Raw genomic sequence first — 12500 nt, 5'->3', positions numbered from 1 at the left:
TTAGCATCAAGCTAACAGACCAAACATGGGTTATTTATATATTTTTTAAAAATTCAGCAATCATGAAAAATCTTATTCTCACACACACACACACACTGATACACACACACACACACACACACACACACACACACACACACACACACACACAGACACACACACACACACACACACACACACAGACACACACACACACACACACAGACACACACACACAGACACACACACACACAGACAGACACACACACAGACAGACACACACACACACACTCTCTCACACACACACACACACACACACACAGACAGACACACACACACACACACACACACACACACACACACACTCACACACACACACACACACACACAGACACACACACACAGACACACACACACACACACACACAGACAGACACACACACAGACAGACACACACACACACACTCTCTCACACACACACACACACACACACACAGACAGACACACACACACACACACACACACACACACACACACACTCACACACACTCACACACACACACACACACAGACAGACACACACACACACACACACACAGACACACACACACACACACACACACAGACACACACACACACACACACACACACACTCTCACTCACACACACACACACACACACACACACACACAGACAGACACACACACACACTCTCACACACACACACACACACACACACTCTCACACACACACACACACTCACACACTCTCACACACACACACACACACACACACACACACACACACACACACAGACAGACACTCACACACACACACACACACACACAGACAGACACACACACACACTCTCACACACACACACACACACACACACTCTCACACACACACACACACTCACACACTCTCACACACACACACACACTCACACACTCTCACACACACACACACACACACACACACACACACACACACACACACACACACACACACAGACAGACACTCACACACACACACACACACACACACACACACACAGAAAGACACTCACACACACACACACACACACACACACACACACACACACACAGACAGACACTCACACACACACACACACACACACACACACACACACACTCACACACACACACACACACACACACACACACTCACACACACACACACACACACACACACACACACACACACACACACACACACACACACACACACACACACACGCTGGTTTGAATGTGAACACGCTGACAGAACAAACAGAATATCAGCAGATTTCTGGTCAAAAACTGATATTTTTTAAATGTTATAGATCATTGAGATGAATTGATTCACTTGTCAGATTGTGTTGATAAGAAGCGCCAAACGTCAGGTGAGAGTCCACCTGCAGAGGGAGGGGGGCGGGGTCTGAGGGAAGCACAGGGGTTTAATGACACACCTACCATCTGAGAAGAGTAAATATAAACACGCATGTTTCAACACATCATCACATAGAAAACAGGCTTAAAAGCAACAGTGCATTGTGGGTAAGAGGTGCACCTGGAGGGTCAGAGATGGGGTGGGACCATCAGGTGTTGTGGCAGGTGTCGGCAGTAATAACAGATGTATACCAGGTGTAAAGACTTACCTGTCAATACAGGCCACTGTCTGACACTTTTGCTGAGCTTTGGCGGCGGAGGAGGCAAAGTTTGGGGTGGAAATGGAGGCAGGTGACTGGCTGGCTGGGGCTGGTGGGAGGAGCCCAGTGGAGGCGGAGCTCATCACAACAACAGGAGTGGCTACAAGAACAAGAGACAAGAACTGAGAAACAACATTTATTTACTGTTTCAGTTAAACAGAGAGTCACTGAACGCATCACAAACCAGGAAGTCAACACCTCCCACCTGTTGGACAGCTCATGGTGTTTACCTGTCGTAGGTGTTTACCTGTCGTAGGTGTTTACCTGTCGTAGGTGTTTACCTGTCGTAGGGTTGGTGGTGGAGGTGTTGGCAGCGAGCTGCGTCTCGTCCTGTAAGATGGAGTTGATGAAGGTGGTGGGGGAGAGGGGCGTGTCTACAGGTAAAGCTCCTCCCTCTAGGACAGGACATACCTCCACATCAGGACTGGATGGCTCCTGTTTGACACTCACTGATTGGCTGTCTCTGCAGATGAAACAGACAGATGATTGGTCAGACCAATCACATCACACAGGTAATTACATCAATCAGAAACAGAAGCACCTGTAACCACGGCAGGTACTGTGCTGAACTACTGCAGTACTTAAGTACTATGCTGTGTATCAATTTTACTGACAACAGAGAAAATGATTTCATTGGCCCTCACCCTGCTTCTGTCCAATCACTGACCACCTCCTCAGCTAAGGGCGTGGCCTCCTCTGTGATGTCAGAGATAATTGGTCCAGAGGTGACAGGGGCGTCTGCTGCAAAGAGACTGGCTGCAGCCTGAGAACCAAAACAGAAGTCATCTCCAATCTGAACCAATCAATTATCAATACATCAAAACAATCAATAATCATGTTTGTGGGATCACAACAAATACAAATTGGTAATGGTGAACCTGAAACCCGTCATGTGACACAAACAGATGAGACAGACAGGTGACAGCTTACCTGCATGTGCTCCAATGACAACGGACGACTGTATTTGGGCATGGAGTGGGCGGAGCTTGAGTCATTCAGCATCAGAGGACTGGAGACAGTAGACATGAATAATATAGAACATATATGACACACACACATCCTGTCATTACATAAACATATTACTATACCTGTTGATATATTACTATTACATAGTAAATATAAGTTGTAATACTGTGTGTAATACACTGTGTCTTATTCGAATTTTCAAAAATAGCGAAAATAAACAAACGCTAGAAATTCAAAAAAAGGCTGAAAATTCGCAAAAAAGTTTTTACGCTCGGAGGGGGCGGATCTGTCTGCGTATCGATAAAAGGAAAGTACGACTTTTTGCTATGGAAACAGGTGGTGACTGGACCGGATACACGTCACACGCACACGTTGTGGTCACAAAAAGATTCTTCCTTGTCGTCTCTTGTTGGCTCGGTACGCGGCGAAGGCTGACAAAATGGTGACCAGAGTTCTTCCAAACGCCGACAGGTCGATCAGGAATCTGTCCATGATCAGTTGTTGACTGTCAGCCGAGTGTGTTGTTTGTGTTGTGGCAGAGAGACGCTCTCTGATGATGTCATCACATGGCGCAGTCTCCTCTCAGTAATCGCAAAATAATAACAAATGGAAACAGACATAAAGTCGCATTTTCACTAAATTCACCCAAAAATTTCAAGACATTTGAATGAAAATCTGACTATTGTGTAGTACACAGTGTACTACTACACTGTGTACTACACTGTGTAGTTCCACGTGTAGTACACTGTGTAGTTCCATGTGTAGTACACAGTGTAGTACACAGTGTACTACTACACTGTGTACTACACTGTGTAGTAGTACACAGTGTAGTACACAGTGTAGTTCCATGTGTACTACACTGTGTACTACACATGGAACTACACAGTGTACTACACGTGGAACTACACAGTGTAGTACACAGTGTACTACTACACTGTGTACTACACTGTGTAGTACACTGTGTACTACTACACTGTGTAGTTCCATGTGTAGTACACAGTGTAGTACACTGTGTACTACTACACTGTGTACTACACTGTGTACTACACATGGAACTACACAGTGTACTACACGTGGAACTACACAGTGTAGTACACAGTGTAGTACACAGTGTACTACACTGTGTACTACACTGTGTACTACACTGTGTAGTACACTGTGTACTACTACACTGTGTACTATACTGTGTACTACACATGGAACTACACAGTGTACTACACGTGGAACTACACAGTGTACTACACAGTGTAGTACACAGTGTACTACTACACTGTGTACTACACTGTGTACTACACATGGAACTACACAGTGTACTACACGTGGAACTACACTGTGTAGTTCCACGTGTAGTAGATTCTGTAGTAAACTTACATCTTCCTCTTGACTCCCAGGATCCTGTTGGACTGGACGAGAGACACCAGGAACTGAATCAACTGCAGAGAGAGAGAGAGAGAAATTATTCTGATTGGCTCAGGTAAAAGATCACATGATCACATGCTAATATATATATGATGCTTTAAAATACTGGTGTATTGATTTATTGATATAATGATATATATTAATTTGTTGACATATATTGATATACTGGTATATTGATGTATTGATATATTGATTGATTGATTGATATATACATATTGGTGTACAGACCTTATTGACGACTTTCTGTTGCTGGGCATGTTTCTGTCTCAGACTGGCCACTTCTCTCCACAGAGCCTCGTTCTCACTGAAACACACACACACACACACACACAGGTTCAGGGTGAGGTCAAGACCTGCTGACTCAGCTCTGCTTCTGGTTCTGGTTCTGGTTCTAGTGAAGACCCGTGGGACCAGGACCTGGATCTGATGTTCTTACTGTCTCATGGTGATGATTCTAGAGTCAATGGTTTCCTGTTTTCCCTTCATCAGCTGGACGTCATTCAGCAGTTTGTTCACTTCGTCTGTTGACATCTTCACCTCCTCCTGACGCACCGACGACACCTGGACCAATCAGAAGACAGAGGCAGAGAAATACACTGTTACCATGGAGACCAACAGGTGTGAAGGGACAGACAGTATGTGCACAGGTGAATGTCTGCTGCAGGAACATCTGTATAGGTGAACAGCTGTTTCTCAGGCACACACGTTGGTGACTTTGCGTTTGATGTTCTCCAGCAGCTGTTCTTGTCCTCTGACGAAGAACGGATGTTGGAACTCTGTGTCGTCTCTCTCTGGTTTCACCAGACCGCCCTGCTCAATGTGAACCACCTTACGGAACCCGTCTGAGAACATATGGAACATTCACAAGTCCATTAAGAAATGTGTAACAAATAACGGTGTGAGAACACACTCAGAAGAGAACCTGTTCTGATCGGTTTGTACTCACACATGTTGAGCTGTCTGATGAAACTGGCCATGTTGTTGTGTTTGAAGAACTTTGGTAGAACTTCTTTAGAGAACCGACCCTGATCGAACACATGGAAGCTGGTTCCACTCTGATGAGGCACAAAGAACACATAAACATCAAGAACATTTAATCATTGTTTGTGCTCACGGCTGATATTTTATTAGAAAAGATCAACAATGATTTTCATGGTCAATTAATCTGTTGATTGCTTTCTCAATTAATCAATTAAATATTGTCACAATCTTCAATGTATGTCCCCCTGATGTAATATTTGTCAACTAATGATCAATCTGCCAATATTTTTCAACAATAAATAAGTTGTTTAGGCCACAAAATGTTGAAAAATATTGATGAGCTGTCAGATCAATGAACTACTGTACATTTACTTTACGTGCAGTTTGTCAGTCTTCCTGTCTGTGTTCATACACTTCATCAATAAAGTTGATTATGATCAACAGGTATTGATCATAAATAAAGCTGATTATGATCAACAGGTATTGATCAGTCAACTCTGCTGGTCTGGTCTGGTCTGATCAGCTGTTAGCCTGTTAGCTCACTGCCTGCACGTTAAACCTGATGAAGCTGACAGCTAACAGAGTTTAAAGTGAACTGTTAGCTCTGTGCTAAGCTAATGCTAACGTTAGGCTAATGTGTGTACCGGGCTCCAGCAGATGAGCGGGTCCGTGTCCGGGTCTTCCACCAGGGTCCACAGTTTCGTGAGAAAGGCCGGCACGTTCCCTGATCCCAGCACCGCCCCTCCTCCTCCCCCGGGATACTCCATGATTCAAACACACCTCGGATCACAGCTAATCGGAGCTAACGGTGCTAACAGTTAGCTCTAGCCTATTAGCTCCTCTCACACTGAACTTAAAGCAACAGACTGACGCACGGAGCCGGACGGAAGGCTGATCCGGATCACACACGACTCGGTCCCGGTTCTGGTCCCGGTCGATCCCGGTTCTGGTCTCTGCTGGTCTGCCAGACTCCGTCTGTGCCTCCGTCCGCTTCGGAAAATTCCAACAAATCCGATAAAACAAACAACTGCGTAGCTGCTGACTTCTGTCGCCTCCTGATGACATCATGAAACACCGGAAACAGAGCGGCAGCGATTGGTTGAGCCGTTCGGTTAGAAAAAGAGATGTTATATTAAAAATGTTTATTTTAAAAGTTAATTTTAGTTTTTTAGTATTTTTAAATGTTTATTCTGTGTGAGAAATATTTGAAATCTAAACAAACTGAAAAGAAACATTTTATTTTTCAACTGAACATTTGTTTGAGAGTTTTTTCTGTTTTGTTTGTTCTGTTTCTTTTTGCCTCTTTGTTTCGATGTGATTGATGTTTTGTTCATTTTGTAGCAGCAAGACAATTAATGATCTGTGTTTGAACAGATGATGTGTGACATCACAGGAGACTGACCAATGAAAGAGCGAGGCAGATATTTATAAAGGATCCTAAAAACAACCGTGTGTTTCTTTGTCTGTCCCTGGGGTCCAGTGATGGACAGACCAGGACAGTGAGACGTTGTACACACCACTTTGTTAGGAACACCTGTACAGTGTGATGTCATTCAAACAGCTGTGCCACAGATTCTACTGATATGAAGTTTGTAGTGTTTTGACTTTTGACAAAGTTGACAAAGTAAAACAATCATGTTTATTACTGATGTCCTAATTAAAGTGGTGTTGTACTGAAGTATAATTATATTAAGGTGTTTCTATTTTTTGTCCTCTGTCTTTACATACATGCAGAATGTTATGAACATCTCAAACATTTATTGTTGTTTTTGTGTAAAATTGTCAATAAATCTTAAATGTAACTCAAAGAAATGAAATAAAAAGTAAGGAAAAAACAAATGAACTAAAATTTCTCTCAAACAAAAACTATTTCTTTAGGTTTCTTTTTAAAACTGAAATGAAGGGTGTCACGCTTAAAAAATAAAATATAAGTGCAAAATATGCAAATACTAATACGAGGAGAAACCAAGAACCTCCCCGACACCACAGGAAATAAGAAAATAAAGAACAGTGTAAATTTGACTTGTCATTTGGTTTTTGTCTCCTTATTCATTTGATTTTTCCTTTCAAGCAGAAGATGGTAAAACAAATGTCTTCTTTCAATATTTGGTTAATACAGAAAAACAAATGAACAAAACTCTGACTGGTTTCTGTCGGTTCTGAAGTGAATAATTGAATGATGGCGAGCAGTCGACCATCTGATGTTTGTAAGAAACCAGTTTTGACCAGACAGTTGTGCAGAGGTCGTCTCGTCATTGTCACGCAGTTCTTGGTCACGTGGATCTGAACCATCGACATCTGGATCCTCGGAGAAAGAGACTCACAGACCGATCAGTGACATCAGATCTGCAAACACTGGAACCTTTTTAACTGTTTAAAGTGAAAACTGTTGCTCACGTCATTCTGCTGCTTTCAGGTGTTTTGTCAGATATTTTGATGATGTTTGATCAAATGTTGAGAGAAAAGAAAATGTTCATACAGTTACATTACATTTACATTTATGCATTTAGCAGACGCCTTTATTCAAAGCGACTTACAAACAGAGGATTAACAATCAAGCTACGCAGACGAGTAGGAGACGTTCTCTGAAGAACTGGGTCTTCAGCAGCTTTTTGAAGGCGGAGACGGACGCCGATGCTCTGGCAGCGGTTGGTCGATCATTCCACCGGCGTGGCACAACGCATGACAAGAGTGTGGATGGTCGCCAGGCGGTAAGAGATTAAATCTGACTGCAGACTCACTGTTTGATCTCTTCATATTGATCATCTGCAGCTGTGTGTCCCAAACTTTTTTCTGGTACCCGCCTGTTGAAAAATGGTGAACCGTCACCACCTGATTGACAAAAAGGCCTCATCAATAAATCTCCAGGAGACAAATGAACGTTCCTGATCATTCTGACTGACATTTCTGCAGAACCTTATTATCCTGATACATGTACATGATAAATACTTTATAAATGAGAAATAAATGGATTTAATCTGAGTTCACAGGTCATCTCACTGTTTTATTTCCTCTCATCAGGAAAACAACTTACTGTAATATATTTTTGGGTTTTGAGCCCAACTTAAACTCTTAAGATCAGAAATAAAGTAAACAAAGTTTTGCAGACCTTTAATGTTTCATTCAAATAATTTTCTGTTTGCAGGTTTAGAAGCTAAAAAAAATACAAATTAACTGCAAACAATAAAATATGAATCACTGTTCACTTTCACTTTAATGAGTTTACTCAGTAATTTTGAAATACATTTTATTGTTTGTAACTTTCAAAAGAAGTTTATTTAAAGAACAAAAGTAAATTACCTTAAGAAAACATTATTAGTTGGTTCATTTACAGAACTGAAGAAGTGAGTTGGGCTCGAACTCAAAACTTTTTTGCTTTTATAATCATTTAATCAGAAGGAACAGGATCGTGTTGTTTTCACTCATCAATAAAACAATGAAGACATTTTCAATTCTTTATTAAAGGTTCTGCAGATGTACGAGTGTAACTCAAAACGTTCTAAGACAAATTGAAAAAAAACTTTATTTATGAAAGATACAAAATTATTTTTCAACATAAGATCCACCAACTCATTAAACTTCTGCCAGCGAAGTTTCCACCCAGAAATCCCTTCTTGATGAATTCTGGAACTCGTCTCGTCAACCAGGTCACGACCTCCCTCTTCACTTCAAGTATGGACTGAAATCTGGTTCCTTTCAAACGTTCCTTCGACTTTGGAAACACGGTTCTAGAAGGTGAAGAGTCTCCATAAACATTTTGCAAAGCTTCAGTGATTCTGTAGGTTTCCACTGAAGTTTTGTTAGAACTTTGATTTTTGCTCGAACTTCAGATTGTCTCATTTTGGACGGTTGAAAAGTTGGTTCTGTAAAATGTAACGTGGAACATTGAATAACAAAGTTAGAACGCTGTAACTTGTCGAATTTGTTTATAAGTCATCAGTGGAACGATTCAAGGTCATTTTGTTCCACTATTTAGACTCAGTTTGAATTTATGTCATTTGTCTTAGAACTTTTTGACATTTTTTTTCATCATACAAAAAAAATCTCCTGCGACTCACCTGAGGGTCACGACCCAGTGTTTGGGAATAACTGGTCTACAGAACGTTTGTGTTGATTTTGGTCGTATTTGAATTTAGATGAAGTGATGGACTTCTGAAGTGACCACAGGTTGCAGTAAAACAAACTTTAGTCATTTTGGATTAGATTTGTTGAAATAAGAGTCATGACCTGAAATCATGGAAAACAATTATGATGTAAACGTTTCAGGCTTGTTGCCCCGCCCCCTCCTGAGGAGAACAGAGTGTTAACATGTGAACTCAGTGAAAACTCCTGAATCTAATGACCTCATCACCTTCATGACTTATTACAGATTAAAAAAAAAAAAAGTTATTTCAATAAAAATTGATTGGCTCATAAAATTCAAACCGATTGACGAATCAAAATTCCTTTGAGAATTTTAGATCAATAAAGTGTGTAGATGACTCTTCGTCAGCACGATTCAGGAGTATCTGGCTACAGACCTCCGACCTCCGCAGCTGACAGGAAACACGTGACCTCAGCAGCGGGAGTTGTTCTTCTTCATGTTGTTTTTCCCGTGTGAAGGCCGCGTTCTGTGAAATCACAACTTCATTCTTCAAATTTGCACATTAAAAAAATAGCACACGTCATCATCGCTCGCATCACTACGTTTCACCGTTATTTTGATTCGTGAATGGAAATTAAATGACACAAAGAGAGGAGGGGGAGACAGACGGTCAAGTCTTGAAGGGAACCCCAGACCCGTGAGTCCAACATCAGTCTGTTCTCCTCCAGACATGATGGAGGAACCGAGTCCCCCAAAATCTAGAACTCAACATTCGAAACACACAACAACCTCACTAGTTAATAAAAGACATGTTGACACGTGAACAGTCCAATCAGGTTACTGGGTTTGTGAATCACACGGTTTATTAATCCAATGATAAAGTTAGCTCAGGCGTTTGCCTCTCTCACCTGGCTGCGAGCCCGGGACAACTTTCACCTGACTGACCATCGGAACATCGGAACATCAGAACATCAGAACATCAGAACAACTACTGCACTCATAAAAAGCACACAAAGAAGAGCGTCACGTGATTTCCTGTCAGCTGTGGAGGTCGCTCTCAGAGGATTGGTCCAACGGCAGAGGACATCATGAAACGAGGACTTTGATCAAACTGAGAAAAAGACATAAAATTTGACATTTTTAAATCAAAAGACTAATTAAGAAAAGATGCAGATGAATTAAAAGATAAAAATGGTGAAAGAATTTTCAGAGCTGTTTTCAACATAATTACAAAAACATAACCTTGATTGTTCGCCTTGAGGTCAATGAGCGTCATTTTGTTGCCTGAGTTGAATTTACAACAAACCCACTTCCGGTGAATTCTGGTGAAATTTTATCAGTTTTTAGCGGAGAAAGAAAGAAAGAATCACAACAAACCCGGCAGAGATCTGCAGTGACGATGATGATGACGACGATGATGATGACGACCACATGATGGCGCCATCAGTAAACCCTCCTCCTGCTGCTCCGGCTGTGACGTATGACCTTTAACCCCGCAGAGCCCCACGTGCTGCTCCTGTGTGTGTGTGTGTGTGTGTGTGTGTGTGTAAGAGAGAGAGAGAGATGGAGGACAGCAGCAGCAGAGACATGAGGAGGACTGAGGACAGACAGGAAAAGAAGAAAGTCTCTCAGAAGACCGTGAAAAAGAGGAGCAAAGAGGAGGAGGAAGAGGAGCAGAATGAGGAGGTGAGACAGAGACACAGACAGACACAGACAGAGACACAGACAGAGACAGACACGGGGACAGACCAGAAGACTGGGGACGAGCAGGAGGCTAGCTATTAGCATGCTAACGGTGTGAGCTGCTGCGAAATAATAAATCCTGTAAATGTTCAGAGAGCTGAGCCGAACTGAAGACCAGGACACACCGAGTCCTCGCCGAGTCCAACTGTCCACCATTGGACTCGTTACAGTCCACAGAGGAGCAGAGCAGCTTAAAGCAGTCAGATTCTGAACGGAGTTTTGAAAGGAGTCACCACATCATCTCTAAAGTTACATGCTAATGCTAATGCTATCGACTGTAAACACACAACAACCAACACGTTAACATTTAACTTTTCTTCAGACTCACATCAAACTCCATTCAGAATCTTTACAATTTGAGACATTTTGCTCCTCTGGAGACCATAATGGACCTGTTGAGACATCGTTATAGACTGATCTGAATCAGGACAGTCTGATAATAAATTCGGCACACTAAGTCCACAAATATTCCTGTTTTCTGTTCATGATAGAGAAACAAAGACTGTTGCACAATTAAAGGAAATTTAATACATTCTTTAAGGAAAACCGGTTTAAAACGGTCATAATCTGAATGGAGTTCTGCTTTAGTGGAAGCATGTCTATGTTGCTAGTGAATGTTAAACTGGAATCAACTGTGTTATTAGCTGTTAATAGTGTCACTGTAAACACAAAGAGATAGTTAGCAGCTAGCTAATAACAGTGTTGTTTTCATAGTGTGTTAGCATGTTCGTTTACATGCTAACAGGTGACAGACTCACACCAAACTTCAGTCAGAATCCTGAGGATTTAAAGACTGGAGGTGATGTCAGGTTCCTGTCAAACAGGATCAATAACTTCATGCACTTCAGTTTGATGGCAGTGTTCAGACGTTTGAGTGTCGGTTCTCTTCAGATCTTTGACTTCAACAAGAAACCTGCTGAGGAGGAGGAGGAGGAGGATGAAGATCTGTCAGACAGCGAGGACAGCGTGTACTCAGGACTCGAGGATTCTGGGAGTGACAGTGAGGATGACGAGGATGATGAAGAGGAACAGGAGGGATCAGATGATGATGATGATGATGATGATGGTGATGACGATGATGAAGACCTGAAGGCGGAGCCAAAGCAGACTGAGCAGGTAGAGTTTTACTTGTCTGATAGCTGATTGGCAGGTTGTGTGTACAAGGTGAGGAGCCAGCTGTTGTTCTGGGTGTTCTCCTGTAGAACTTCACTTGTGTTCTTTTGTACCTGCAGACGGAGGAGAAGAAGAAGAAGAAGAAGGGAGGAGTGACAGGAGGAGCAGAAGAAAAGAAAGACGATGAGTATGAACGAGACTCTTCTGACGAGGAGGTGAGATAGCTTCATCTGTGTGTGTTCCTTTAGGTTCCTCTGGGTTCTCTAATGTTCTTGTGATGTTTTGTTGGAGATGAGTAAGGTTCTGTTCAACTCTCTGTTGACATTTTGTCTTTAATGTTCTCTCAGAGTTTCTGTCAGTTTTTTAAATGTTCAGTCAGGTTGTTCTTCAGGTTAGAGTCTCATGTTCTCGAGCGGTTCTAAAATGTTGTTAGGTTTTTAGTGTTCTGTCAGTCTGTATACAGGTTCCTCAGGGTTTCTGAAATCTTTTGTCAGGTTCATAAAT

The 12500-nt window shown here is 42.1% G+C and overlaps 2 protein-coding genes across 3 annotated transcripts in view; one reads left to right on the top strand and one right to left on the bottom strand.

Annotated features, from left to right (window-relative positions):
• The window catches only part of hsf1 (heat shock transcription factor 1), a 13783-nt gene extending 7656 nt beyond the window's left edge, over positions 1-6127 (bottom strand). Inside the window, exons 1-11 of one of the 2 annotated variants that reach the window (XM_084738514.1) lie at positions 5701-6127; positions 5022-5130; positions 4781-4917; positions 4512-4636; positions 4304-4379; positions 4028-4089; positions 2621-2699; positions 2335-2453; positions 1972-2153; positions 1640-1790; positions 1348-1419 (exon numbers count right to left, since the gene is read on the bottom strand). In XM_084738514.1, the coding sequence (XP_084594640.1) occupies positions 1348-1419; positions 1640-1790; positions 1972-2153; positions 2335-2453; positions 2621-2699; positions 4028-4089; positions 4304-4379; positions 4512-4636; positions 4781-4917; positions 5022-5130; positions 5701-5823 (1235 nt within the window). In that variant the 5' untranslated portion in view covers positions 5824-6127. The remainder of the gene's footprint in view (positions 1-1347; positions 1420-1639; positions 1791-1971; positions 2154-2334; positions 2454-2620; positions 2700-4027; positions 4090-4303; positions 4380-4511; positions 4637-4780; positions 4918-5021; positions 5131-5700) is intronic. The other variant, XM_084738515.1, reaches the window with a different exon arrangement.
• Positions 6128-10671: 4544 nt separating this feature from the next.
• Positions 10672-12500, top strand: part of bop1 (BOP1 ribosomal biogenesis factor) — an 8052-nt gene continuing 6223 nt past the window's right edge. The window contains exons 1-3 of the mRNA XM_084738934.1: positions 10672-10826; positions 11775-11999; positions 12116-12211. Coding sequence (XP_084595060.1) covers positions 10704-10826; positions 11775-11999; positions 12116-12211 — 444 coding nt within the window. The 5' untranslated portion in view covers positions 10672-10703. The remainder of the gene's footprint in view (positions 10827-11774; positions 12000-12115; positions 12212-12500) is intronic.

Source organism: Lutjanus erythropterus, chromosome 16, assembly GCF_056507025.1.
Source record: "Lutjanus erythropterus isolate fLutEry1 chromosome 16, fLutEry1.hap2, whole genome shotgun sequence".
Taxonomy (NCBI): domain Eukaryota; kingdom Metazoa; phylum Chordata; class Actinopteri; order Lutjaniformes; family Lutjanidae; genus Lutjanus; species Lutjanus erythropterus.
The sequence above is the reverse complement of the archived record's forward strand: the minus strand, read 5'-3'. Positions and strand labels throughout refer to the sequence as shown.